The 26,251-nt window shown below is 41.6% G+C and overlaps 1 protein-coding gene and 1 long non-coding RNA gene across 4 annotated transcripts in view; one reads left to right on the top strand and one right to left on the bottom strand.

Moving 5' to 3' along the window:
• Positions 1–15,778, bottom strand: part of LOC120752232 (uncharacterized) — a 29,881-nt gene extending 14,103 nt beyond the window's left edge. Inside the window, exons 1-2 of the long non-coding RNA XR_005700643.1 lie at positions 15,716–15,778; positions 6,573–6,733 (exon numbers count right to left, since the gene is read on the bottom strand). This is a non-coding gene — a long non-coding RNA (uncharacterized LOC120752232). The remainder of the gene's footprint in view (positions 1–6,572; positions 6,734–15,715) is intronic.
• The window catches only part of LIN7A (lin-7 homolog A, crumbs cell polarity complex component), a 55,201-nt gene continuing 44,278 nt past the window's right edge, over positions 15,329–26,251 (top strand). The window contains exon 1 of one of the 3 annotated variants that reach the window (XM_058420373.1): positions 15,329–15,455. Coding sequence is in view for 2 of the 3 variants with exons in the window: in XM_040063011.2 (XP_039918945.1) it covers positions 15,889–16,168 (280 nt within the window). In the remaining variant the exon portion in view is untranslated. Of the gene's footprint in view, positions 15,456–15,888; positions 16,169–26,251 lie in introns of those variants that run through there. The other 2 variants (XM_040063011.2, XM_040063010.2) reach the window with 2 other exon arrangements.

Here is a 26,251-nt window from a genome sequence, read left to right as displayed (position 1 = left end):
CATAGATCTTGTGTAAAAGGAAAGTTTAACACTTCCCACAAACAACTACCAAACCTGTGAGCTTTATGCAATTCTCAGGAAGAAAGTGATCTCAAAAAACCCCAACTTTGGGGATTTTTTTTCTTTGAGGACCCTTGTCATTAAATAAATGCCCAGGAAAATGGTCATATGTACTTGAATGTGACCATCCTCAAATGATGAGTCAGGGATTTCAAGATCTTCGTGTCATCTGCAAACACCTAAGCTGAGAGGTATCTTTGGAACCCTCAAAAATACTTTACTAGTTCTTATCACATTTAGATCAATAAGATAAAATTTCATTGGCAATGTGTCAGTAAATATAGCAATGGGTAAAACTGGATTTTTATATATTTCAGAAAACAGCTGTTTATATATTCTTTTTCAATACATACTGCTTCAGCTTCTCAGTGGTGAACTGATGTTCTTTATTACCTTAGTTTTATAAGTGGTAAATGTCTGGTGGAACACAAAATTTGGATATATCCAAGAGAAGACAATCTTACTAGCAATTTATTCAGGTCCTTGCAAGTATACATAGCACTCATGCTCTTCTCAGAAAATTCCCTGTTATCAAAACACTTCTAGTCAGATGTTTGTTACTTTGCCTTGATTATATCAATAAAATAACTTTTAAAAAGCCACTTTCTTTCACTATTATAATAAACTCTGACAGGACATGATCAGGCTGGATCTGAATGTTAAATGGATGCAGCATACAGAGGTTTTATATTACTACTTCCCTTACTTTTAAAACTTAAATGCTTTGGTAATGGAATTCATGGAGTTCAATGAAGCATTCATTTGAAATACAAAATATTAAAATCACCAGGATAATTAATACCTGTGGCGGTGCATGGCCACAAATACCCCTACTCGTTATGAGGAAATAATGGAAATAGGACCAATGAGGAGATGATGTTTTGCTCTTTCATAACAAGAACTAAATTGCCAATCAGGACTTAGAAGGACCTAAGCACAATGAATACAGAAAAGGTAAAGCTACCAAACCTCCAGAACTGACTAAAAAAGGAAAAGGAGTAACTTGGATCCTGAAAGTAAGTCATATTGAAAGCTAAGGAAAAGTTGATAAGCAGTAAAAATGAAATACAGTATTAGTTTTAATAAATTTAACATGAAATAAAATATTCTCATATATTTTTCATATGTTTCTGTAACTAATAGATGATAGCAACAAATAGTTACCATAGTGGATGAACTAGTTTTCTATTAAAATTATGAAGAGTGTAGGAATACAATCATGAGGTGACAGCAGCATTGAGAGTATGGGCAGAGGATGATGCTGGTGGCCCAGGGCAATAAAAACTCTCCAGCAGTCAGCTACTGATTGAATGAATGTAACCTTGGGAGCTGTACAAAACGTGCATAAAGCTTCACAAAACTCAGGTATATCCAGCATATGTATACCACAACGTATATTGCAAACCCAGATGTGATACCACATTGCAGATTAAGTCAATGAGCCCTGAAGTGAAAAAAAAGCCATTAACATCAGTATCATGGTCATCCTATGAAAAGACTTTGGATACTGACACCTCACTGATAAAACTGTTTAGACTTCGATTATATGAACAGATAAGTTCTTCTTAACTTCACCTATCAGGTCCTCCCTTTTTTTTCCCACAAAAAGATTAGGAGTGTAATAATTTGGTGGGACTTTGAGCACCTATTCAGTAAATCAGATGCAATGAATTGGGATCAGATTCAGACAATTTGAGGTTGTGAAGGGGTGAATAACTGGAAGAAAGAAAAACTGCAGCAATGCACAGTCATGCTAAAAAGAAGAAAAGTAGTAACTTTTTCAAGAAATAACTTCTCTTACTTATACAAATATATTTCAAAGAATTTTTCATAATCTCCCTATGTTAAGGGAGAAGACACTTATATAGAGTGCCAAAGTAAAAAATACTCTTTTCTTCAAGATCTGGAGAACAAAAGTACATCAGGCCTAATAACAACATTCAAAACTAAGATACAAATGATGAAGTAATCTGTAAGAAAGGGAGAGGTGATAATATAATTCATGTAATTTTACTGACAGTCAGCCTCACAGACTGCTCTGCCTATTACCAAGAATAGCAACAGCCACTCACTTAGCAAGGAGAAATGATTACAGGCAGTGAAAGATAAGGACAAAGAGTTTGTTCCTTTGCTGGGATTCCTGACTCAAATGCTGAATATTTATGTTAACTTATCACTGAAGTTCACAGATTTCAAATGCAATGTATAAATTATGCTGTGTGGTACTGAAAAATAAATGGCATTTTCTTTGAAGTTAGCTATTCTGGACACAATAAGGTAAATTATGGTTTAATAATTGATGCCTTTGTTGCTGTCTTTTCTAATCCTGTAAGTGGTTAAAGGGAGCAGTGACTTAAATTTCTGATTTTGATTAATCTCTCTTGCCTTTGGGAAATAACAGCATGAGAGAAAACACACCAATTCAGGTAGCTGCTATCGCAAGCTGCATGTTAGAAGATGTCATCCAGTGCTAAAAGGCTACAAACACCAAATATGCTTTAAAGGTGCATGTCAGTCTGCTACTGCCCAAGATTGCGAATACATGTATTGCTAACGGGCACTCCCAAGGTAATTAGAGAAAGACCCACAAGCATTTCCTTGCAATTTTTGCTGTAACAGGTCATAAGATACTTCTCTTTTTTTTCTCTGGGGGGCATCAGAAATTACACACTTTCAGAATAAACCCTGAATGATCCCTTTGCTTCCAAATATTCTTAAGTTTTTGCTCAACTTTTCCCCAAGCAATCCCACATTTGCAGAACCTTGTCAGAGTGCTGACAGGATGAAACACATAGTAGTTCACATAGACATTCCTTGTTTCCCATAAGCTAGGTGTATAATTCATATTTTTTTGATATATCTGTAGGATCTCCTGGGGTGGCCGGATGGGACAGGTGGTGACAAGAGATCTCTGGAGTCAAGGCTGGTCTTACAGCATGTGGTTTATTGCATAGGTCGTGAGTGAAGAGGCCCTGCTGAGAGCTGCCAGACACAGCTCAAAGCAGGCCCGTTGAGAGAAAGAGAGCTAGGAGAGAACTAAGGGGGCAAAGTCAGTGAAGAAGAGGAGCTAATAGCATAGTAGAGAGCAGAGAGAAAGAGAAGAGCAGAGAAGAGCAGAGAAGAGCAGAGAAGAGCAGAGAAGCAGAGCGAAGAAGAGAGTGAAGTTCCCGTTACAATACATTAAATCCTTTTCCATACTGAATATTCTAATTTACACTAACCAATCTAGTACAAGATACAAATCCTATAACATTTACATACAGCCTATAAGAATCATTACATTACCCTATGTGTTACACTTTAAACTCTAAGAGTTACTCTTTGAACCCTTCTTGCCAAGCTAGCAGGGTCTGCTCTGAACTTTGGATTTTCAGTAAAGAGAAGGGCATTGTTAAATCAAGGGAGGATTACCTTCAGCTGGCCATACCACTGTTTTCCAGACATTCAGTAACTAGGACATCTCAGACATCGAAACTTGCTTTCAATTCTATTTCACTTACAAGTTTCATGTTCTCAAAATCTAAGCAGTCATATTTATAAGGCTTTCTAGTTTCATCCTTCCCAACAATATCCCAAAGTCTGACAGCCTGAAATATTGCAGCAGTTGGCCAAGCTGAAGCTCCACTGTATCTGGGGCGGACTAAAAGGAAAGGACGTAGTTCTGAAGAATTTTCTTCCATTGAAACAACCTCCACTATTGATCGCTCCTGCCATACTTTTAGTCTGTCTGCACCCAAAATTTAAAAAAAAAAACCAAAAAAACAACCCTTCTGGATTCATTCACTGTCTTGACCCTTAAATATTTTTCAGGAGAAAAAAAAAAGAGTAATCAGAAGGTTGTAATCAAGCATGATCTATTATTGACACAGTGATGCCAACAGTCAAGATAACCAATAGAAACAAAGGCCCAAAGGTAGCAAAATTCATCTTGGTACAGCTGTTTCGTTCCTTTGCTAGTGATGAGCTGAAGCCCTGTGCAGTAGTGTTCCCAGGTAATCAGATAGCTCTGGTACCCCATTGGATTGCTGGGTGACCTGGGATGGGTCCTTATAGGAAGTCCTGAGAGGCTGAACAGTCCTGCTGTGGTCGCGACACACAAAGCAACCACATGGAGACGAGATATTTGCAGGGCAGAGATGTTCCTCCGAGAGAGCCCAAGGCTGAGCCAGGGCCGAGAGCCCCTCTGCCTGTTTATTTCTTACTTTTTATACATTTTTGGGTCTGGCTGTGGATTGGCTTCTGGAGTTATCACCTCCCAGCCGAATGGCCAGACCAACTGTCAGTTACAATTGTTTTCAGGTTAGAAATATGCAAACAAAGGACAGAGAATGAAAAACAAAGGATTTGTTTATGTAACATGTGTGAGAAAAGGCAAAAACTGCTACTAATATTGTAGAGAAGCTGAAAAGTCTGACTCCATCTTATGAACAATCAAAAGGCTTTAAAAAACTCAGAAAAACCAGGTTGACAGTCCTGCTACATTCAGACATTGCAGGAGAACTCAGAGCAGCTGGAATATGACCTCTAGGCCTAACACCAACCAGTCCAAAGCAGAAAGCTGGTATTTATCAGTTCTGTAATCTCTGGCCATCTGTTCTCTAAAGCTTTACAATAATTATATTCTGCCCAAATCTAAGCAACAAGGCCAGTTTTCTATCTGGTTTATAATCTCACTCCCTGAAATTACTAGACTATATTAGGAAAGTTGTCTTCATAAAAATGGGTGTGAGAACACTTTCTCTTTTAAATTGCTACATCTAAAATCTGGAACGTGCCCATCTTTGTTTATGTTGTTTGATATGAATGAAACCAAACGCCTAATGAATATCATTTAATGCCTGAAGTTTCCTGATATTGCAATGGTAGAAATATTTAAATTCCAGTTTTTTTGATAATTGAACTTTGTCTTAAACACACTCCACAGCATTCATTTTGGTCTGAAGAAAACAATCATTTTTCTCTTTTTTGAATTCTTAGTGATGCAAAGCTAGAATGCCTTCCTGTGCCAGCTACAATTTGTTTTGTGGTTAGTGGAAAATGAAGTAATGCCTTTAAAATGCCTAACAGCTGGTGATGGAAGCTTTAGTTCTCAACACTTGTAGTTTCACTTTACCCTAGAGTATTGACTATTTCCGTATTGAAGTATTTATCAACACACTGATGGGCAAAACACATCTTTGATTTTCCTAGTCTCATGGATTTCTTCAGTTCTTCTGTCCTTGTGGATGATAATCTAATCCATGAATAATAACGTTAACCCTGAAAATGAATGAATACAATTGATAAATTATGTTTCAAATAGTTCTTGCTATGCTCAGCATAAAGATTAACTGTTCCTCTTCACTTTTCCACAATGCTGTTTTGTTTAGCAAGCCTGGAAAATAATGTCCATTGTACTTTCTTTTGCTGCACTCCACACACTTAGCACTTTTATGAGGGAACAAGAGAATTAGTTTCAAATAATGCAAGTTCAAAAGCCTGAGAGTTCTCCACAGAGGCATTACCCTACTCAGCTTTTCAGGGAATTAGTACAACTCAGTATCTGGCAGCACTGGATCCTAAAATATGCTTCATGGCTCACTGCAACTCATTTCTTGTACATGAAGATTCAATTCTGGCTTGTATCACTGAAAGTAGTTTTAGATTTACTTTCTCAGGGATTGAATTCCATAGAAACACAGTTAAAAAGCATTCTCTGCACTTAATAAGAAAGTCCCTTAGCAGACCAGTCTCACAGCACAAAAATCACTTAAATACTCCACTGAATGTGTGGTAGTAGATTTATGGATGTTAACAGCCTTTAGCTTTTATCAGAAAAAACAGCACAGGTATTAAGAACAATAGTGTTGGGTCCTCTAGGTGTATCAAACATGGTATTTTAACTGAAGTGCAGGAAGCAAGGAATAATAGCATGACCATGAAAGAAACTAGAGGGAGGGAATCGAACTTTCACGTCAGTCTCTAGAGAGACCATCATAGAGGGTCAAGAATCATTCAGGTTGAAAAAGACCTTTAACATTATTGAGTCCAACCATAAATCTGGATAGTGTTTATATGGGAGTTTGTTGGCTGAGCCATCTGGGGATCCTGGGGTCTTGAATAGCTTTATCACTCTCCCTTGACTTAACTTGCTCCAACTGTCAAATCAACACAGACACATGAAATTGCTCCTTCAGGAAACAAGAACATGCAATCTTCTCTTGAAAAATTGCTTGGTGTTCACCTGACTTCGTTGCTCAAAAGTAAATGGAAGAAATGGCCTTAATCTTCCTAGTGAGACCTGGACAAGTTCAATGAGGTCTCAGATCAATCAAGTGCAAGATAGGGATTGGAAGCCCAAACCCTGTACCCAACAAAGTTTCAGCCAGCTTTCCAGCAAAGCAAATACTGAAGGAACTACCCTGCCAGCAGACAGCATTTTGCCATACAGCACAGATAGGAGATGTCAGAGCCCAGTTAGGACTGCTGTCTCTCACTGCATGGCAGTGTTCCCTGCAAGCATGAACACTCACCTTCAGCATGACCATGGAGTTCAGGCAGCCATCCTGATATGCTATGGTCTCCTTTCTTTGTTTTGTTGCCTAAGTTGACTGAGCATAAAGTCAGCTCTGCTTCTACATTGTTAGCCTGGAAGATGAGTAGTGTGTTTGGGGAAAAGCTTCTCATCCAAAACCTGCACAGAATGAAAATGTAAAGCACAAATAATTGATGAGGGATGGTGTTGCAAGGTCTGGATATAGAGGAGAAGATCTTTTCATCTCCATAACTTATATTTCTAATCCTGAATGAGCAGAACAATGTGAATCAAGATCCTTAAATCCCCTGCATTTCTTAAATAATAATAGTCGTTCATAATTGTCATGTTCTCTTGGAAATATCCCAGAGTACAGGCAAGTTCAGTAGTTTTACAGGAAGACAGTTTTGAAATCCTTCACAGCCTAGGAAAACAGACGTGGGTTTTCTTTTGCATGGTGTAGTGGTTTCACTAAGGATCCACAGGTATCTCTGGAGGGGGAAAAAGAAAACATATTTTAAAACCCTCACTGGCCCATCTATGAGCTAAAGAGTTTCCCTTGCTGCCAGAGAACTCAAGTTCAAAATAGTTTGCTTAGTTTCAGTTCAGGAGGAAAAAAAAAAAACAATCATTAACTGCAAATTGAGACCTTTTGCAGGGAGAGAGTAAAAGAAAAAATGACAAGTTAAGCAAATTCCAATCCCACAGTCTGCTAGTATCAGTGCCCTTCTCTTGCTGAGTTTCTGAGTTGGCTGACTGTCCATGCCAGTTTTACACACAGCAGTGGAGTATGTGACACAGAAATTTTCAATCTTATGGAGTCCTCTTGGCTTCAGCAAAGCTAATTTAGTTCAGTCTTTATAAGGACAGACATTGTACGGATCTCATGCTCCATTCTGGTTAGTAACTCAAAGCAGTGGGGAGAATCAGGGGACATTCCCTAGCTGGCACAGTCAAACCAGATCTGGAGACAGGAGGTAAAGTTTCTGGACCCAAACTTATTCTGATCACTCAGACTTATCAAGTCCCTCTGTCTCTCCTAGCATGTAAGATATCATCAAGTGATAAAAAGAACAGCTATCAAGACAATAGGAGGAACTGTGGTGATAGGCCTTAGTATTAATACTACTAATAATGGTATTAGGCTGGTCCAGGATTCTTGTAGCTGCATGTTACTGTATATGGGACCTTATCCTGACATGATTTCAACAGTGCACCTCCAGTACTCACTGGCAGTTACCAAAAAATTCAGTGGGTATATCTAGTAGAGAGGATCCTGGATAGAAAAACTTAAAAGTATTACACTGGTGAGGGTGAGTAAAATGCAGGTGTAACTGCAGGAAAGGTGCTGGACAAGAGCAAGATTTAAAAGGCTTGTTCTCAGTGTATGAAATTTTCCCTGTAAAGAAAGGTGACAATAAAGATCAGCAGTACTTCTGCCTTTCCTCAGAATAATAATTTTGTGGATTGTGAGGATCCATTCCCCTACCATAAAATCAGTGCTGTATCTTCACTGATTTTTTAGCTAATTTTATTACCTTCATGACTGGACCTGCAGAAGTAGACTCAGTTACCTTAGCATAATATAAGACGCAATCAACCCCTTAGTGCATTTCCTCAATGCATCTAGGACAATTCAGTACATGAAGTGCATATACAGGCCAGGGTACAGATAGGCATTGTAAAAAAAAAAAAAAAAAAAAGTATTACTGAAATCCAAGGAGAAAGCTGGACTCAGAAAAACTAAGCTAAGCAGAATCTAGCCAGGACATGTTTTTTTTCTGATGATTTTTCTCCCTCACCCTACCACCTCACTCTATGGTAAAGCAAAAGGCCTTGGCTGGGGATACTCTTACACTGCCATGCCTCTGCAGGGAACAGATCACAAGGTAAAACCTGAGCTGGTCACTATGTCCACACCCTCACATCAATTATCAGGACCAAGCTGGCAACTACCCAGCAGCCACTATGCTCAGAGTCACTGCCTCCAAGGGCTGCTTGTCAGGCATGATTAAGGGTGTGTCCTTGAAGGGAATTTGCTTGGCTAGGCAAAGCCATGCAACAAAAAGTGGTTTCTTGCATCAGTGCAGAGAGATGGGATCATCAAACAGAGTTTCAGTATGAAGCACTTACAGGTTTATTGCAGCACTGCCTCGGTGAGATAGCCAAGAATCTATACCATCAGGGCAGGCACTAAAACAGATCTGGAGAAAAACTGGAGGCTCATTGTTTGATGACAGCTGCTGATGTGACAAAAATACTGCAAAGATGAGCCTTGTTCATCATCAGTGGCTGTGGAGAAACCAGGGTAGAAGACCCCTATGACCTGTGTGTTAACCCCAACAGTACTGTCTATTTCTTCAAATAGTTTTTCTTTTAAAAGTTAGATTATAAATGTTTTACAGTGCTGCAGTCATTACAGTGAAAAAAACTGAGAATTTATTTGGTCTCCGGCCTAGAAAAGAACGTGGGTCAACTTGAAAGCAAAGCTGATGGCTTTGAATGTGAATGAAGAGTAAATTCATCTTCACAGAATTATGTTATCAGGGCTGTGAGCAGATGAACAGCATGTGTTGGATAATATTGTTAGTTAGTATAGAATCATAGAATTATGGAACAGTATGAGTTGAAAGGGACCTTTATTTCATCTGGTTCCCACCCCCACCCCCCTGGCATGGGCAGGGACACCTCCTACTAGATCAGATTGCTCAAAACCCCACCTAGCCTGGCCTTGAACACTCTTAGGGATGGAGCAGCTACAGCTTTTCAGGGCAACCATTGCCAGTGGCTCACCACCTTCAAAGTAAAGAAATTCTTCCATATAGCTACTCTAAACTTGCCTTCCTTTGGGCTGAAGCCATTCTCCCTTGTCCTGTCATGACATGCCCTTGTGAAAAATCCCTCTCCAAGGCTGTAGTGTACTGCCAAGAGGAAGTGTTCTTCTGAATATTAAAAGTAAGTTCTCAAAAAAATTAGTCAAGAACCTTAAATGCATACATACTTTTCTGAAGGCCTTCCAGGAAGAAAATATTGTATATGTCATTTAATTAGATTCTGAACTGACTCAGGCACATGTTCTCACAGTAATTGACTGCAATGACAGTAAAGATAGAGTTGCCCAGATGTTTGCCAGACTAGTCTTGCAGACTCTCTAGCTCAGGAACTAAGACTTCAAACTGCCTCTAGGCAAACAAGTTTACTGGGACTACACACAGTTGCATCAGCATCTGTATGCATCTAAAACCCACCCAGGTCCTGAAGCTGTTTTTGCCTCTGGGATGCAGATGAAGGAACAAGAGCAACTTGGCAAGTGAGCAGTAGAATGAATCATAGAATGTGCTGAGGTGGAAGGGACCTTTCAGGACCACCGAGTCCAACTCTGGCCCTGCACAGGACACCCCAAGAGTCACACATGTACCCCAGAGTGTTGCCAAACACTTCTTGAACTCTATCAGCCTTGGTGCTGTGACCACTGCCCTGGGGAGGCTGTTCCAGCCTGTTCCAACCACCTTCTGGGTGAAAATCTTTTTCCTGATATCCAGCCTAAACCTCTCCAAACTCATATGGCTGTACGTGCATCATCTTTGGAAGCAGCTTGCTTTTCTGCACTTCCCAATTAAAATATGAAAATGCACTCTAGATCCCAAAAGGGCTTCTTAAACATATTTTAATTTTTATAACTTCAAAAAGGTACTTATAGAGTATACTAAAATCAGTCTTAATTACAATATCTCCTTGCAATCAATGTCCCACCCATTTTCATATGCATATCATAATGTCACTGATCTCCCAAGAAAATTAACACAGGATTAAGTTTCAGGAAATACAAGACAGATATAATATATGATAGATAATATCTATGATACATAATGTTATCTGTTGCACTGTTCATGCTCCCAAATTAATTAGCTGTGGCAATTTTGTGCAAGTGTAGTTTGTCTTTGCACTTCCTTTTTTTTCTTACTTCATAGTTGACTATGCACCTTCTGGTAACTATCACTATAAATCACTGATAATTCTAAAATTTTTTAAAATTACATGTTCTGTAGTTTTACATTTTTTAAAGGTAAGTATCTATTTCACAACCACATATTCTTTATCTGTCATTCCATATATAGGGAGGTTTTGAAGGAAACAGTGAGAAACCTAGTGAAACACAATCAATAAACATATTTCTTTGGACAAGTCTATTTATTTGTTGGATTGAGGATTTTCCCATTCAAAAGCTTCTTGTTAAGAAATCACATTGATCCAAAAATTCTATCCAAAATTTATATTAACAGACTGGACAAAGAGCATAGGTGAATAATTCATTGTGCTGGTCTCTGAGGAGAGCAAATCAATACTTTAGCTTGGTTGTTCAAATAACTAAAAAGCCTATGTGAATTCATTCACTATGGGCATGTTTTCACTATTGCTACAGTGCTTGCAAGTGAAGCTTTTATTTGCATTAAACTAACTAACTGAAGATGTCTGCAGTTGCACAAACGATAATTTGCACTTTTTTCAAAGGTCCTCATTACTGACAAAGTCATAATCTCCTTCTAAAAACAGACAAAATAAGTAACACTGGAGTAAAAAAGGGATTCAGGTTTCAGATTTCATGTGTATCCAAAGGTAATAATAGATTGAAGGTCTGATTTATAACTGCTTTTAAATTGCTTTCCTGCCTAAAAGAAAGGGGAGACCATGGCACACCAAGGCACAACCCACTTTCTCCAACTTAGCAAATGTAGGCCTACCAGCAGCAGGTTTGCTTCTCTTAGCTTTTGCAGTAATAATTTTTTAAGAGGCTATGTCCACTTACAGGATTCTATAGATCCTAAGTGGAAACCCACCAGAAAAAGCAGACCCTCCACCTGAATTTCAACGTAGCCCAAGGTGAATTTTGGCACGGCTTGACCCTGTTCTCCCTGTTGTCAACTTCAATTAAATCTTTAGCAAAACTGGGGAAAAAAAAGGCCAAATTGATTTCAGTGTTTGGGGAAAAAAAAAAACAAAAAAACAAACAACCAGTAATTGCACAATCTACAAAAAGTAATCCATTACACAGTATTAGAATGTAAAATGAGTCCTGCAGGTACAGGGTAGTACAGTAGAAAAATACTGAACTATACATAGCTGTGCGTCCATGGTAGCTGTGCATCCAGCTCACCTGAAGTGTTTGTTATTTGAGATGACATGGCTTTCCTGGGACAAAATGAACTGTACTTGTGAGAAACGTGTATAGCTCTCAGAAAGCACTAAATCACATTTCTTATGAGTAGCCAATGCAGGTCTTTGCCCAATAAACAAACTGTTGTTAAGCCATCGAATTTCTCAAATAACAAGTTCTGTCATGGAAAGTGCATGGAAAATAACCTATGGAATTTTTTAAAATGGAAGGTTTCTTTCCCCTTTAAACACAAAACGCTACTCAGAAAGCAAATTGAGTGATGACAAAAATCCTCAGTCTTCTGAGTATCCACAACACATTACAACACTCTTGCAATCTTTGCTTTTAGATGTGCTGAAGTGCAAGGCACAAACTGAAAAAGGGAAGGTTTAGATTAGATATTAGAAAAAATTTTGTCACTATGAGGATAGTCAGACACTGGAAAAAGTTGCCCAGAAATGTGGATGCTCCATCTCTGGAAGTGTTCAAGACTAGGGTGGATGGAGCTTTAAACAACCTGTTTTACTGGAAGATTACCCTCACCATGGCAGGCAAGTGGAACTAGATAATTTTTAAGGCCCTTTACAATACAAAATCATTGCATGATTCTATGAATTATCCCATGCAAAGCTTAGATGTGCGACTCTGGCAGCCACTGAGTGCATTCAGAGTGGTGCTGGGTTTTTCCACATTGCACTGCACTGTGCTGCATAGAAATAATTCTTTGGCCCATGTAGCATCAATTCTTGAGGGAAGACAAAGGGTCATAACATTCACGAAAGTAAAGATCATACTCATTATCTCATCTAACCTCCTGAATACCATCGCCATTGTATTTTCTTTAGAAGTTAGATCAAAGCAAGCCATTTATAAAGACCTCTGATTTTTGTTAAGATTTCAAGCAATCACAAGTAACTGATCCCTATTACCTAATAGCTAGAACATCACAGCTTACTCAAGGTTGTGTTCATTAAACTTCCAGTCATGGGAATGACTTTATGTCATAAGACTATAAATTTAAAGACTTTAAATCCCTCCAATATTGTGCCTCTTCACACATACAGTGATTAATTTCCTTCTTATCTCTCTTCTTCGACAAACTTTGTTTAAGGTCCTTCAACCTCATGTCAAAACTGATTTTCTATCTTGAAAGGCAAACATCACATCTGGACACAGTATTCCAGTCAGTTGCTTTATGATGCTACATACAGAAGAAAGATCATTTCCCTATTTGTGTTTGCCATTCTTCATTTATATATTCAAGGACTGTGTTGTCCTTTTGGCAACATCCCAAAAAGAACTTACACTGAATGGGCAACATAAGAATATCCCTACCAAAAACATTCTCCAGTCCTGAATTAACCATTGCATTCTACATTGTTTACTTGCAGCAGGATTAAAATGCATTATTTTTTAAAATCTAACAATTGAATCCAGCTATTTAGATAAGTCTTTTTAGTAATTTAAACAGTTTACTAGAGAATCATAGAATTATTTATGCTGAAAAGGATCTGAAAAATATACAGTCTAACCTCTTGCTTAAAGCCAGGCTAGTGTCACAGGAAGAACAGGTTGCCCAGGTCCTTACTCAGCTTCTCTGGCCACCATCTTTCATGGTTTACCCACTTTCAGGCAATTTTTTGATTTTGTATTATCAAATCTGTGTTATCTAAAAGCATAACCATAGAAGCCTTTATGACCATATTTTGGGTATTTGAAAAAAAAAGCTAAATTTTGCTCAAATTTTGTTTAGCCACAAAAAATCTACAGGCAGCATACTAGCAACAGCCTTGTTCACTGGCACTTGACCACTGACTGTTAGACAACTGTTCATTTATAGTCCACACAGCAGATACAAAATGTGTTAATTCAGTCAAATTTCATCGGTTCAGTAAACAGCATGCAATATTGAACCAAAACCTCCTATACAGCCCAAGGAAACAAAAAGACTCAGTGTCAGACCTGCTGTTTCTGTCCAAAAAGATATATCTTCCATGACAGCAGGCTGGCTGGTACTTTTTTTTTTTTTTTGACTACTAACTTTCACTATTAGTGTCCTCCATTACTCCTGAGAATTAGCAGAGCAAGAGCTACTGCCTCATTCCACCTCTTTTCTCCAGTTGCTAATTTCAGCTGTACTTCTGCAATTTTCTGCAAAGGTTCAGCCGCTTAAAGTATTCCTCATCTAGGTCTTTAACATTCTTGGGAACTAACTATACATATACTAACATAGCATAACATACATATAACTAACTATACATATACGATACATATACTTGGGAACTAACATATATACTAACTGTATTTCTAATGCTGATTAGAAAATGTTTAATTTCAGCAAATGCTGCTTTTCATCTTTCTTGAGTGCAGTAATACTTCTATTCAACTCTCTTATCCATGTCCCTGAAGCACACAAAACCTGACCAGCAGCAGATAAAAAATAACCCTCCAGAAGAACTTTATTGCTTTCCATAGGCACCCTGCTCTTGGCATTAATGCTACATATTTATCGGCAGAGAAGTTACTGTTAGATAGCATTTTGCTTCAAAATGTGTTTGCAAGATAGCACTCTAAGAAAGCCAGTCTGAGGGTTATGAAGTCCAATATGGAAAGCAACTCGGTAGGCTAATTTATTGGCATCTTGCTCTTAATTTTATTTGAACACAGTTCTGTATCTTTAATCAAGTTTTTTTAAATGTCATAACAGTTTGAATGTTGCCACATTAGATTGTTATAGCTCCAAATGTTTATTTCTTCTCCATTTGGGACTATGAATCTAATATGAATAATGTGACTACTTTAAGAGGATCTATTACACTTTACGTCAACCCAGTTGCTACGCAAGTACATAAAATTTGCATAATAACAATCCTGATGTTAATTTTGATTTTAAAAACTATTTACCAGGAACTATTTCTCAGCTTTTGATATTTTAGCTAATTGAAACATTTTCTTGCCAAGATAACCAAATACACTAATGATTATTTTTAATTAAATAAATTTGGCCTGAATTCAGTTTATCAGAAGTGAGTGGTTCATATATACATTTTTTAAACTCCTCTAATTTTAAAACAGCAAAATGTATTTTTAATCTGTTTTGAAAAATTTAATGGCAATTTTTCCACAGTTTCCCTAATGCTCTATACTAGTGCCTAAATACTCTTGCAGCTGAAACCTTTTATTCATATGCAGCCTTGAACTGCTGTACTTTCAAGTTCTCTGTGAAAAAAAGAGTGGGGGAGGAGAAGAATACCATCTTGCCCTTTATCCCAGCATTCCTAACGAGCCTAAGGTGCACAGGTGCTACACAGGGAAATAGTTAAAAAATACACCATTCTTCACTCATTTATTTCTCTACACCATTATCCACCAAAGAGAAGGCAGCAGAAACTCAGTGGACCTCTGCTACACTACCACACTTTTCTTGGATGGCGGTTGACCATGTTCCTTTCTCTTCTTGTGGACGATAAACGTAGAAAAACCAGAAGGCGGCCGACAAACCTCGCAGGACTCAGTGAAATTCCACCTTTGTGGAAGGTCTTTAAGAGAGGCCTCCGTGTTCATACAAGCTGCAGCTGACCTACAGGAGCTGCGTCTGTGACAAACTCCTCGCGGTGGAGAGCTGCTGTGCGTGCTGGCTTCCTTAAGGATGGCCGGCCGCACATAGCACCTATCAAAGAAGTGATGGCTGGACGGATGAGGCCGATGCCTTGGTCCATCTAAAAGGTTGGCTACACCATATGTCCCTTAATCCATCCCCCTGCACAACGCCAGGAACCGCTTCTCCCGGCTCCACACACCGATTTCCTTCCCACCCGCACCCCCCTCCGCAGACAGCCTTCGGAGCAGGGCCTCACCCAGGCACACCGCTCCCCATGCCGCTGCCCAGGCCCGGTCCGGCCCACCGCCCGCGGCGAGGCCGGGCCGCCGGATTCGGCCCCACCGGTCCTCCCCGCCCCGCGGCGCTGCGGAGCTCCCGCCCTCACCCCTCTCTCTTCCTCCGCCGGCGGCTGCGGCACCCCGGGGCGGCGGGACCGGCAGCGAACCGCCCCCCGCGCACGGCCCGGCTGCTGCGATCTCCACGCTTCCTGGTCTCTGCCGAAAGGCGAGCGCGGTGAGGCGGGGGCCGCTCGCCAAGCTCGGCTCCGACAGCGCAGCGATGCCGGCAGCCCGCGCCGGGCCGCGCCGGGCCGCTCTGCGCCCGCAGCATCGCGGCGGCCCGTGCGCGATGAGCCGCCCACCCTTGGGCACCTTCTCCGCCCCACTCGCCTCCTCCTCCCACGGAGCCACCCTTCTCCTCCGCCCCCTCTCCCTGCCAGCCTCCTCCCCGCCCTTCCCCGCGCTCCAGGCCGGTGCCGGAGCCGCGCGTCACTCCGGCTCCAGCCCCGCCGCAGACATGGCGACACTGACGGCGGTCCAGCCTCTCATGTTGGACAGAGGTAAGCGCGGCTGCCGCCGCTCCCCGGCTGCGCCTCCCCGGCCGCCCTGCCCGGGGGCCACCGCGGCAAGCGCCGGGTCTCCCCCGCAGCTCCAGCGCGGCGGGCGCTGCCATGGCGGCGCTCCGGCTCCGCAGTGCCCGGGGCTGGCGGTGGTGGCGGGCAGCGGGGACGCGCCTCCCCGCGGGGCTCAGGTGGGCGGCGGGAGAAGGTAGAGGTCTGAAGCGGAGGGGATAAAACTTTGTGGGGGCAGAGGCCGGGATGGGGCAGATATCCCTCCGCCGGCAGCGCGGCGGTGCCGCGGGCGCAGGACGCGGGCGCAGGACGGTGCCGCGGCGGTCAGCGCTCCGGTGTGGAGATGCTCCTCGGTTACGCTCCGCCGTCTCCGCCCTGCGGGGCTCCCGCGTGGCGCCCCCCGCCGTGGATCGGCGCCGAGGCCCCGCGTCGCCACCCCCCCAGGTGGCTCGGCGGGGGATGCTCGGTGGCGGGGCAGCGCCGTTCCGGCAACGAGTCGGGAGCCCGAACCTCTCGACGAGAGCGTCGTTTGCCGGCACACTGCGGCGTTTTGGGGACTTGCGCGGGGATGTGCGGGGAATGGATCCGTGACTGCAACTTATCCGTTTGCATGCAGAAGGACGATTCTGCGTGTTCCCGTAGAGAGCTGCTCGGTCCGGGAAGGGAGAGCGTTGTTGTTTGGGTAGCCTTGAGGCTTGTGTCAGCAACCTTGTATAGGTAGTGTAAGAGGGTGCTGAAATCCTGAAGTTTACAGTCCAACTTTTGCCTTCAGGCTGTAAAAATTGAACCTCTCTCCCTTGCAGTGCAGTTGTTCCCATAACACGGTTCACCAGAAACCTCATTAGATTTCTGTGGGTTACAAGGGAGAGCGACTTTGCTCCTGCCGCTCCATCGGGTGGTGGTCCATCACCTCCCAGTACGGCATTCTGAATTGCCAAGGTGTCCTTCTTCCTTACTTGAATCCAGAGGCTCCAAGAGGCTCCCAGTCCCTATAAGTCTTTTACTCTTGAAAGCATAATTGAGGCCAGTGCCTTGCTGTCTTAAATGTTTGATTTTTTGTTTGTGGTTTTTTTTCCCAAAGGGTGAAGATAGGTTGTTGAAGTAAGATGGAGACTTTTTTTTTCCTGTGAATCCTATGCAAATTAAACACAAACTCAGTTTCAAAATGATAAAGGAGAGGTAGGCACCTTTTCAAGAACCTAGTGGAGGGCACAGCAGCCCACAGAGTACTTCAAGGACCATTTGCTGGGCTTAGATTCCAGCATTAGTAGAAAGGGAGAAGCTGAAGTTCTTTTTACTGAAATAGCAAAATGTTAGGCTGCACTTTAAATTAAACTGCTCAGAAATCCACTCTGTAATCTGCAGTTTCACCCTAATACTGTTTTTAGTAAGCATGACAAATCTACTTTCTGGCAAAGGGTTGAACAGATGGCAATCCTTTAGGAAACCTGACTTTTCGAAGGAATACTACTATTTCAGAATTATACATCCCCTTTTGTAAAACTATGTAAAAAATTTGTAAAAATTCCACAATACACAAAAATGCAAATTAGTCCTAATTTAAATATAAGCATCTGTTTGTGTCCAGGATATGCCTAACCATTTGGCAGACATGCCAATATTACAGTCTCCCTGGTTGTCAGCCATGGCTGGTATTAGTGTGAGTGAGATAAAACATCACAGAATGATAGGATGTGATGTGCAAAACAAAAACACAGGCAAGAGGAAATAGATTTAAACAGCACATCTGGCCTGCAGAAAGCCATTTTGTCAGAGGGGTACAGTTCATCACTTGTAATATGCTGCTGTGTCACCTGTAGAGGATGGGCTGAAGCAACTGCAGAAGCAACTAGACCGAGCCAGTGCTTCCAAATATTTCCTCTGTAGTTTTTCTTTCACAGTCTTGGGAGAGGGAAAGTTCTACATAGTGAGTTTTTTTAGATTCCTGTTGCTTTGGTTAAAGCAGATGAGCCATGTTTACTGTCACTATGCCTTGCGCTTCTCTGCTGCGATCTAGGCATAGCACTGAAAAGTCTTGTATCCTCATATCCATTTCACCATGTCCCACAGGGAGCTCAGCACAGCAAGAAAATAGGGAGAGTTTCAGGGGAGGTGGTATTATTACCCTTGTTTTTCTGGGGGAATTGCTTTCTGATCTCTGTCCAGGATGTGTTCTGCATTTTTCCTTGTTCTGGTCACTGACATGGTAAAACATCATAAGATATATATGTTAGAAATCTGAATTACACTCTGACATGGTCTCCTCCTGGACAAAATATATTGACTGTATTCTAGTACGTAGATGGGAGCTTACTTAAAGCCTCATGTAAATGGCATTCGAAACCTGTATGGTAAAATGAATTACCATTTAAAGGTGAAGGGCATGGGGTGTGTAAATGATTGAAAGCCAGTTATATTCTGGAAGATTACTTCAGTCCAAAGCACAGGAATTAATTTCCTTAATTCCATCATGTGCCTTTCTGCCTGCACAAATGTGTGCAGGTTCCGTTAGGGCTCTTTAATATGTAGAACAAGTTCACAAAATAATGAAAATTTCAGTCACTGGCAATTTAATCTCTAAGGCTTTTGCCTGACCTTTGCGTGGTGCTCTGTTGGGCAGAGGGGAAGAAATCAGCAACTGTTTCAGGAAGGAAACCTAAGGCATTGTAGAAAGGAGTGGTACCACTTCCGAGGGCACCCCATCAGTAATCCCTAGTGTCCATCAGAGCTAACTGGTGGAATTTTCCAGGCAGATTGAAAGCTTAAACCTTCAAGGTGTAAGGAGCTATAGCTTGTTTCAGGTTGGGATAAAGTTACAGTAATGTCTTCAATAAAATGACAAGCAAAAAAAAAGCAAATTTGGGATTTTTTTTTTTTTAAATTTTGTTTTATGTTCAAGGTTATGGATTTTGAAGTACATTCCCAGCTTAGTTTACCTCCATTAAAAAACCCTAAATGGTCACTTCAATCCAAAAGATAAATATTTAAAAACACCTATGCAGTTACTTTTCACTTCTTCTCCAGGTATATCTTCAATAAGAATTTTGTTGACACTGGTTACAGACAACTCCGGTTGCAGTTAGTTGGCATTTTCCAATAGTCTTTTTTTGTATTGGCATACCTCTCATCACATCTTACTGCCTTTGTCTTCCACAGAGCCATTGCTTCAGCCTACCCCATTACCCCATGAACAGTAGCTGCCTTTCTCTTCATTATCCAGAGCCCCAGATTTCCCTCACAATCTGCCTTCTGTTGCCTTGCTCTTCTCAAAGCCCTGCTGCAGTTAACTCCATTTCTCTGTGTGTTGCCCTTAATCTTTATCCATTTTCACTCTTCAGCAACCCAATTTCCTCCTCTAATCCCAGGTTCTTCGGCTGTCCGGTGACTGTCAGCACCTCACCAGCCTGACATTGTCTCAAATGCTGCATACAGATCCAGCAGCAATGTTCTGTTTTTCTGCAAGTGCAGTGTCATCTCCCCCAGCCAGTTTAGCCTCCTCATGGTTATGTGAAGACCTCCTGTGAGTTCCTGTGTACTGCAGGTACACGTTCTAAGCAATGAGAAATTAAAGCAAGCTTATTGTGGGTTGGACACAGACTGTTTGAGCACAGTCTGATGAAAGCATTTTCTACAAGTACCATTACTCTCCTGGAAATATGTTAGAAGGGAATAGATTTCTGTGCTTCCCTTGGCACACCTTTAAGGAGTGGTCATATGGAGGCCTGAAGATTGAAGGAGGTATCTTTCTAGTTATGCATTATATATGTTCCTCTCTATCTGAACTTTTTTATTTGACTAAATGTCTGACATGTTTTTCATAAACACTCTCTGCTACCTCCGCTGAGGTGTAGCGACCTGGTTCAGGAATGACATGGCAGCCACACCCAGGCTGCTCGGTCCATTAGCTCACAGACACCAGTGTGGTGGACGGCTAATGGCGTTTATTAACTGGTTACATGGAGTTATAAAACCTCTGTTTGCTACATCACATCCGTCTGCTTACGTTACATGTTAGGTATTTCTTACCTTATCAAGGACACTAACCAACTAAGAGTTGAGGGAGGGGTTCTGTCTGCCCGTACAGCGCGATATCTTCCGACCGCCTGTCCCTAATCTCCCACATTTCCCCCCCCTCTCATGACTAAATAAAAAAGTATAAAAGTATAAAAGTATAAATGTTATAAAAGTATAAATGTCATAAAAATACAAAAGCTGTTAAAGTTAGTATAATAGGATACAAAAATAATATAAAATGTTAGTAACAAACACACTTCACGATAATTGCATGCGTTCGACAAATAGGATGTCAACTTTGTTTAAACGTCTTCTAACAAACGACACTAACTTGTTCAAAATGCAAGGCCCAAAAATCAATGTCAGGAGTATCATGGTGAGAGGGCCTATTAATGTGGGAACAAGGGTGGCTAGCCATGGGGACTGATTGAACCATGACTCGAACCATCCTTGTTGGGCCTCTCTCTCTCTCTTTCTCTGGGCCAGTCTTTCTCTCAGTTCGGCCATGGAGTCTCGCACGACTCCGGTGTGGTCTGCATAAAAACAGCATTCTTCTCTCAAGGCAGCACACAGGCCTCCTTGCTGCATAAGCAAGAGGTCCAGTCCTCGCCTGTTTTGCAAGACAACTTCCAAAAGCGAGGAGATAGATCTTTCCAGAGAGGAGATGGATTTTTCAATTCTCAGTAAGTCTTCGTCAATTGTCATTTGCAGCTGAGAAAGTCTTTGATGTTGGGTCACGAGAGCTGAAACACCTGTGGCTGTGCCAGTGGCTCCTAGGCCAAGGAGCATTGCAATGGTTATACCTGTCATTACTTCTCTTTTGCGGAGCAGGATGGTTTCTTCTAAAAAGTGATACATTTCTTCTTCTTGGTGATACAGGACTCTAGGAACAATCAGAACTTGGACACAAAAGTCAGCAAGGTTATTGAATTTACTAAGGTACACACAGGGAGTTATTCCGATTTGTTGACAGACCCACATTCCTGATAGGAACGGAGCTGCCCACTTTTGGCTACGTTGGATGAACTCAGTACAGATATTTCCCATCTGCTTTGCTACGGTTACACTGCCAAAGCATTTGCCTCGGCCTGTGACTTGACTCAGGGTAATTTCTCTCCGGGGTGTGTCCCACTTACAGTTGTGTGGATTGTTTGCTGCAGAGTATTCAAAAGGAGCATCAAGGGCGACACCCTCATAAAAAGGAGGTTCTGCATTATAACATAACCAGCATGAATTTGTAAAGTTCGGATTGGATTGGTTCAATGACAAAAAGGTAGCATTTAACACACTAAGAAACAGATTGTAAGGATCTGACTTAGGTTTTTGGTAGATAGCTAAAGGACGGGATGAGGAGGAGGTGCCAGATGTGGCTTCCCTCTTTTGTCTGCGTGCTGCGAGATTCTGATAGGGTTTGAATGACTGGGGCACTGAAGGTGGGAGTCTAATAATTTGCACGTTTGCCCAATTTAAATGCCTGGCTGCATTTAAAGCATGCCATTTTTGTCTTCTTCCAGTCTGTGAGGGGAGTTTGTTCTGACTTCCCCTCAGCCCAAGTAGAAACATTGTTGTTACTGATTTTATATACTGTTACTTCTTCTTTGTCAGAGCCGGAGTCAGAGCCGGCAGCAGAGGACTGGCTGTCCCAGTCCCAGCTAGAGTCCGGTTCAGAGCCGGAAGTCGACTGACTGGCTGCTTCCGGGCTCTGGAGCATTTTGGTCGGGCTCCGACCCGGCCCCTTTCCCTCAGGGCTGGGCCGCTCCTTCCCTCTTGGCCCCCGCCCCTTTCCCTCAGGGCTGAGCCACTCCTTCCCCCTGGGCCTCCTGCACCTGCGCTCCCCCCGCCTCCTGCTGTGGGAGCTTCTTGCCTTAGAAAAACGCGCTTTTTGGCAAAGATTGGCTTCAGCTCTCTCTTTGCGCTCTCTTCCCTTTTTCTGCTTGCGCGCCCCCGCATTAGCAAACGAGCTCTCTTTGTTTTCAGCGCTATCTTGAGGCGCATACGGTGGAGGTCCCTCCCCCGCTTTTTCAGCATTCCTAGCTTCTTCAGCTAGACCGTTGTAAAATGACTGCATCTGTTTTATCTCTTCAGTGAGCGGCCTTGAGCCCGGGGGCCTCGAAGCAAGCTCTTGACCTTCTGAGCCCGAGCCCATACATTCAGCCAAACCGACTTCATCAACACTCTGAGCATTATCACTAACATTCAGAGTACATTCTTTTACATTCTGAAAATTCTCAACAACAGTTCCCTCTGAGAAAGTTTGCGTTGCTGCTGCGATACCTAATTGGGGGGAAACCTTTAAACAATTTCGCGCAGCTCTGCAGGTGTCTTGTTCCTGCAACGCCTTCTGTAAAGATTTTACGACCCTTCCCCATGCTTTAAGATTTTTCCCTGAGCTGGAAGACATTGTGTCTTCGGCAAGAGCTTTAGTACATTGATCCCAAACATCTGGGTGGAGGATATCCACCGGACGATCAATAATACTAAGTTGCAAAAGCCTCGTCACTGCGAGGGTAAAATCTTTTGCTTTACAATCAATTCCCCACTGCTTATGAATCTGAGAAACGACCTTCACGAGAGCTTCCATCCTCTGCGTGGGTCCGGAGGCGTCCCTCCCGCCGAGCTGGACCAGCCGCTCGGCCGTCGTTCACCCGTCCAGGCGACTCCCGTTCTCCCGGGCGACTCCCGGGTTTTCGGCACCACTTGCTACCTCCGCTGAGGTGTAGCGACCTGGTTCAGGAACGACACGGCAGCCACACCCAGGCTGCTCGGTCCATTAGCTCACAGACACCAGTGTGGTGGATGGCTAATGGCGTTTATTAACTGGTTACATGGAGTTATAAAACCTCTGTTTGCTACATCACATCCGTCTGCTTACGTTACATGTTAGGTATTGCTTACCTTATCAAGGACACTAACCAACTAAGAGTTGAGGGAGGGGTTCTGTCTGCCTGTACAGCGCGATATCTTCCGACCGCCTGTCCCTAATCTCCCACAACTCTCTTAGTTCAAAATTTGCTTGTATTCTTCCTTGCAAGGTGAAAATCTGCTCCAAAAGAAAACTGACCATGTATTTTTCTCAAACTGCTGCAAAATCTCCGTCCTAGTTCCTCTGAATGGGATCATGAAAATGGCAGCTTTAAAAGGGTGTGGTTTTGTTTTTGAAGATACACAATTAACGTATACAAAGATTACCTTCTGATCAAGAACAAGGGAATATCTTTTCATATGAAGGGGGGTTTTCAACTGCCTTTGTTAATAATCCATGTCCTACTATGTTTTTCCCTGTGTAGTTACTATTCATGTCACTGATGGTTTCACTTCATAATGTGACTGAGGGTAAAAGAAGAAATTTGAATAGACTGAATTTACAGTGCTGATATGTTAATCCCTGTGAAGTTTCATTACAAGGTCCTAGCTATTGGTTATTTGTGAACAAATTTCTCTTGATTTCAAATACATCCCTGGAAATGGAAAGATTTCTTGCTGTTTGGCTGTAATGTATAACTGAGTTCTGTTTTTTTTACTTATTCAAGCAAATATTTTTCTAGTGGAGTAGGTGTCCCAAAACTTCCTGAAGATCCATTATAAAGCACCGTATTCAGTGACAATAAATAATAATATCAGTGGGTTTGGAATTGCCATCAGCTGTTAGACAAACTTCAGATGTGGTAGTAGATGGCACCTGACCATTAATATACATGGGTACTTGCTAGAATACTCTTATTTCCTTTCTCTTCATCTCTTCTTGTCATTTTTCTTCTCATAGCCTACATAATTGGGAATTTTTTCCACATCTGTGCCCACATATATGTATAAAACAGAAATTGTATCCAACATAAATTGCATTAGACTGTGCATATATTATTATAATGTATATTATCTTGGAGAAAAAGATAAAACTACTCATCAGGAAGAGAAAATCAGATTCATCAAGTGTGAAATACAGTCCTTGACAGGGGAGCAGCATAAACCCAGATCTGTTTCGCACAGGGTGAAGCCCTGTGGAGCAGTGCTAAGTGATGTGTTGTTGCCCGCCTGGCTGCCTGTCTGTCATGGGGATGTCTTCTCTTGCTCTTCAGCCTAGCATGCTAAAATTGAAAAATCCTTCTCCAAGTGCCACACACTTCAAGTCTAACATTTCTCCTCTTGATGGATGTATAAATAACCAAATTCATTCCTTCAAGAAAAAAAAGGCTATTGTTTGTAGGGACAGGGGAAAAAAAGTGACAATTCTAGTTTCCAGCTAAAATATTTTGGGGTTTTTATATCAATATGTTACCATATATTTGATTTTTTAAAAAATACATTTTTCTGAAAGGATGGTTTAAGGTAAGTGGATTGAGACAGTGGTTTGTGGGTGTTGACTGGGATGCTTTATGAGGATCTGTGCCATCGAAGCTTTGGTTAGCTAGATGAGTTAATCTAGTTAGTTCAGCTGTGCCACCTGGAATTCTAGAGTAAGAATGGAAGCAAATACCCTCTGTCATGTCATGGAAACAAACACATGTCACCTCTGACGTTCATGAGTGGTGTAAAAATGCATGGGTTTAAAATTTAACACATGTCCAGCTTAAATGTCTCTGTAAAATCCCCACCTGAAGAGGTTCTGGGACAGATGGAAGCTCTGTGCAATGTGGGATATGCCTGAGGCAGCTGGGCACCCACAGGAGCACATCTTTTAGGCTGGGCTTCCCGTTGTAGATAGGGCCTTGTCCTTCAGCCCAGGGTGATGCATGGTGACATGGAAATTGGGAGCTGGACCTGTATGGAGACAGATCTTTTGAAACATCTTCTACAAAATTCAGGGCTGCTTTTAAGTCACCTTTGTGAAGTGTAGAGGGAGAAAACCCTAAATTCTCGGTCATTTTTTCTTCAGAAACATGTAACTAATTAGAAGACAGACTCTGCAGAAGATGGATGTGCTGTCAGGACAGGTTTGCAAGGCACCTGCAAAACCAATGGCAGTGCAGGGACCTTGAATTCTTCCTGTTCTCCCTGGATGAAAATGTTCTTTAGACATTGTAACAGAGAATTAATCATTTTAGTCTACCTGGATTTATCCTCCTAGAGGAAAATGATACGTTGAACTCCAATGTATCCTGGTTTTGACCCCTCTAAGAGCACCTGCTATGACAAGAGCCTGCACAGTTGCAGGATTCACCATTTGCCACAGATTGCAAGAATATTAGTGATTAGAAGGCATGAGGGATACTATTCCTATGTTGTAAGTGTATACTCTCTATTTAGAGATACTGTTGAAAATGAAGAATTTATTTTCTAAATAACATCCCTATGCTAGGTCGCATATATTTCAGTTTCACCCTGATGTCTGAGAGACATTTTTATAACTTCAGGAAAAGATATTAATCTTCTCATGTAATTGTAAATAAACAATTTTCTTAATTCCATCCTACTGCTTTTGTTGGACTTCTCTGATGATGTTACCAGAAATAAAGTTTTTTGAAAAATGTAACAAATGAAGTCATCAGCTTTTTGCAGAAGATTGTCCTTTGAGTTCACTGTTTCAGGACATGTACATGACCATTTCTCCTAACACAGCCGAACATCATGCACGTGTAAAAAATATAAGTGCAATATTTTGTCTGACCTGTGTTATTTGAATATAAAATACTGTTCTTGAAGGTAATGCAGTAGAATTTGAAATATGAATTAAGTAAAATGATTAATTCCAGTTACTCGTTAGAAGCATAAATAATGACAAAGGATTTAAGAGGAGACCAAGCTAAGTCAGATAGTGTTTTGAAACACATAACTAAATTTGTAAGTCTGCCTTCCATCATATGAAAAGGCACAAAACACTTGTTTTATGTGATGCATTTTTGACATTTTTAAAAGTAATATTTACTAATGTGCTGTGAACTGTACATGTATGTATAAATCCAGGCATTTGAAAAGTTAATCTCAGTCAACTTAATTTTCTTTTGAGACATTTGCTGAAGAATCAGCCTTGGAATGAGTGTGCTGGCTTGAAGGCAAAACCAGCGAGAGACTCCAAGTCAGAAAAAACAATTTAATAGGAGAGAAAAAAATGTAAGATAA

Source organism: Hirundo rustica, chromosome 4 (genome assembly GCF_015227805.2).
Source record: "Hirundo rustica isolate bHirRus1 chromosome 4, bHirRus1.pri.v3, whole genome shotgun sequence".
Lineage (NCBI taxonomy): Eukaryota > Metazoa > Chordata > Aves > Passeriformes > Hirundinidae > Hirundo > Hirundo rustica.
Note: the sequence above shows the minus strand (reverse complement) of the source record. Positions and strands in the feature narration are given on the sequence as shown.